At 32.9% G+C, this 3,891-nt stretch overlaps 1 protein-coding gene across 1 annotated transcript in view; it reads left to right on the top strand.

Moving 5' to 3' along the window:
- PLA2R1 (phospholipase A2 receptor 1) overlaps positions 1 to 3,891 on the top strand; it is a 163,467-nt gene that overhangs the window by 18,482 nt on the left and 141,094 nt on the right. Inside the window, exons 5-7 of the mRNA XM_007941852.1 lie at positions 137 to 250; positions 684 to 827; positions 3,060 to 3,181. Coding sequence (XP_007940043.1) covers positions 137 to 250; positions 684 to 827; positions 3,060 to 3,181 — 380 coding nt within the window. The remainder of the gene's footprint in view (positions 1 to 136; positions 251 to 683; positions 828 to 3,059; positions 3,182 to 3,891) is intronic.

Below are 3,891 nucleotides of genomic sequence, written 5' to 3'. Positions count from 1 at the left end.
TTGGTAGCATCTAAACTTTCCTGTCATTGACTGGAATTAATTTATGACTCCATATCCCAGGAATAGGAAAACAAGAAAAAAATGTAACATTGATTTTTTCTTTTCTTTTTTTGAAACTGAATTCTGTTCATTTCAGAGCACTTAAGCAGTAAAGCAGTGACAGTGTGGATAGGTCTGAATCAACTGGATGAAAATGCTGGCTGGCAGTGGTCAGATGGAACACCACTCAACTATCTGAACTGGAGCCCAGGTACCCCAAACAATTTGTTTATCTGAGATGGGTAGCATCATGCTGAAGCCTTAAACAGCAGCATTTCCCACATGTATACGAAACATGTTATTCTGAAAGTGGTTTATAAGGACTTTTTAAGCTCCATTGAATTCTTATATGACAAACATTTCCAGATAAGAAAATAGAAACCAAGAGGTAAGCTAGTTAGCCAATATTGTGGGAGGATTTGGGTCAGAGTCATGATTCCACTCCATTGTTTTAAAAATAGCAACAAGTTACAAAATATTTCTCTAGTGAAAACAATAAAAGTGATGCTTTTATGATCTTTGGAAAAGGATTTAATTCTCATTCCAGGACTTTGATGCTAAAAGTATATTTCAATATATATTAATTGTATTTACATTTCATGTTAAAGAAAACAACAACATACAAATATTGTATTTTCTTTCAGACATAAACTTTGAGCCATTTGTTGAATATGATTGTGGGACATATAACTCGTTCATGCCAAATGCCTGGAAGAGTCGAGATTGTGATTCTGCCTTGCCTTACATATGTAAAAAATATTTAAATCATACTGATCATGAAGTACTTGGTAAGTATTTTTATTTTAAATTGTTCTTCTGCATTGCTTTATTGCCTTTGGAATATATTCAAATTCCCCCCCCCCTTTTTTTTTTTTGCTAATAATCATTTATACATGGCTAAGGCTGTTTCATATTTCTATTAATAAAAATGCATAACTAGATACTATCTGTTATTTCAAAGATACCATGAATTCCAAAAGTATAATTAAGTTTTTACTAAAAACTAATCTATAACCAATCATGGAAATGGTGCAGAACCAGACAGCATTTCCTTCCATTGTGCATGGGGTTGCCAAGAATCAGGGTCTGACTCAACAGCAGATAACAGCAACAAAACAAAATAACTTGACCATATAAAACATTTTATTCCACTCCTTTTTAAAAAAATTTGCATTCTTAGTCATTCTGCATTATAAAAACAACATGATTGCTTTTCTATTCTCAAGTGAGTTTGACTTATATTTCTCCTAGTAAGTAATCAGAAATAATTTTATAGAATTCTTTATTTCATTGAATTTCTACCATACTCTAGATCTCTTATTAGTTAATTAATTATTAATTTAGCAATTAAGACTTAAGTGATACCTAATAACAATCTAATACCTGAAGTCCTATTATTTCTGTTTATAAGATCTATTGAGTCTTTCCATTGAGAATTAATGCCGTAACTCAGAAAGTAGAGGTAAAAACAGATACATTTTTAAAAGAAACATAATTAAAATTCACTTTAGAGTTAAAATAATAAGCTGAATTATCATTTTTAAATATTGCTCCTGTCAAAGAGCAAGACTGAGTCTCTGAAAAACTTAAGAGATTTATTGAAGGATATTACATCTGCAGTTGGGTAACAATCTGCAAAATTACAAATTGCTCCAAGGTACAGAAAATGAGAAGGGCTTTTATATAGGAGAGTTTTAGGGAAGCAGTAACCATTAGTCACACAGCAGTAACTATAAGTCATACATCAGTTAATCTACAGATGTACTGTCTTGGAGCTAGCCTGTGCAAGCATTTTGTGAAAATGAATTTGCTTATCCTTCAAGGATAGGAACAGCTTGTGTTTTTCAGGAAGAAGAAATTCTTTCTGAGAGCAGCTGTCAAGCTGTCTCCTCTTCTCTCCATCCTCCCTGAGTCAGTGCAGATTAGCCCATTAGTGTGAGCTCAGCTCAAATGCCTCTTATTTTTCAAGTCTGTTAGTACAATACAAAATCAAGCTTGTTCTATACTGTAGACAGTAGCTTCTCCTATGCCAAGCACCTAGATTTGGGGGCTTTTCCTCAGTCCCTCCTTTTGATCAAGAATTTATACTGAAATTTGCTGATTGTTATTGTAAGAGTGCCTTCCTCTGCATAGACTTTCTTTTCTTATTTTTTAGATGACTGTCTATTTTGGAGATAGGCTCTTAAGACCACAGATGTGATTCATGAAAAGTAGCTAGGCACCATCTGTTCTATCTTTGCTATGTCATAGCTTGTGCCTCTACTTCTGTGATATTTTTAGGAAAGGGAATGTAAGAACAGGGTTGAATTAGTAGAAATACTTGGCAGAGAGGGACACTAACCAAGCTGAAGATCCAAACTATCTTCTAAGGAATAATGGTTTCTTCAAAGTACATTATCTTTTACATAGAAAGTGACATTACATGATGAGTACAAGCATTTAGCATGTATTTCAGAAGACATTTAATTAATTCTATGACAATTACTATAATGATTAAAAGAATCAATTTTTCCTGTGAGGTGAAGCATAGCCAATACTTTCAGAAGTATCAAGTATGAGGCTGCAGTTTAAAACGGATTATTAAAGTGTCTGGATTTTCATGTCCAAATCAGGGATAGGAATGACAGATCTAACATTCAGTTAAATTGCTGGCATGAGGTCTGATTGGACTAGCTTCACAAATGTATTTTTTCTCTCAGCATTTAGAAGGAATTATTAAGAAAAGTATAAAACTTAAATTATATTATGAACAAACTATTAAGGAAAACGTCCACAGTAACAAAACACAGTTAATAACATAAGAATGTTGTTGTTGTCGTTATGTGATGTCAAGTCAGACCTGACTCATAGCGAGGCAGTATCACTATGGACGTAGATTGCCCAACCTTCCTTCCGAGTAGTGGCTGGTGGGTTTGAACCACCAGCCTTCTGTTTAGCAGTCAGTGCCTTAGGCACTACGCTACCAAAGCTCCTAACATAAGAATAGCTACAGTTATAAAGCAAAGTAAAAATTTCAGCAGGCTGTATGGAGTCTTGTTCCGAGATCTTGGTGTCAGCTATCTGCTTCAGATGTCATCAGCTTTTGGCCATTAGGACATTTAAAGATATTTTCTTGTTTCTGCTGTCTGATCAAGGTGCTAAGGTATAGACATTTACATAAATGGGATGGCTAACAGAATAATGTAGCATTCAGAGTCTACAATATATGAACATGTTTCTCTAAAGATGTACAAGTATCAACAAGAAAGTTAAAATATGTCCATTTTTTTGCATAATAGGATGGGACAATACGTTAAAAGTATTTTAAATATATTATCCCTTATATCTATGACTTTTTCTTTTTTTGTCTCTAGTAATCACATTGCTCATTTTTTAGTTTAATGTCATAAATAATTTGAAGCTGCTGTAGTAACAGTAAGCTTATTAACTTTTAATTTCATATCTTAGACATTTCCTTTATTTTCCAAGACAGAATCTGAGTCCTGATTTTCATATATTATTAAATCTGTTACTTTTAAATTAATCTTAGATTTGTAGTCTCCTCTATTTCCTTCTGACTATGATCTTATTATTTTCATGGCTCTTTTCTTAATTCTTTGTGTATTTTAATTCTTTTCTTTAACTCTTATTTTAGTTATATTTCATCTTTTTTTTTTTTCTCACTTGCACAGACATTTTCTTCACTTCCATAGACCTACCCTTCATTTATGCAGACATTTCTTTTTCCTAGTTCTCTGGTCCTTCAGCTACTTACATAGCTTTTTCTTTATTTCAAAACTTATTTTTGTCTTTCTGTTTCTCTCTTACTCATTCTCTTAACATTTAGAATTCACTACCCCCCAAGACTTCTAC

The sequence above is a fragment of the Orycteropus afer genome, unplaced genomic scaffold (genome assembly GCF_000298275.1).
Source record: "Orycteropus afer afer isolate SDZICR_OR568_19922 unplaced genomic scaffold, OryAfe1.0 scaffold00084, whole genome shotgun sequence".
NCBI classification, from domain to species: Eukaryota; Metazoa; Chordata; class Mammalia; order Tubulidentata; family Orycteropodidae; genus Orycteropus; species Orycteropus afer.
The sequence above is the reverse complement of the archived record's forward strand: the minus strand, read 5'-3'. Positions and strand labels throughout refer to the sequence as shown.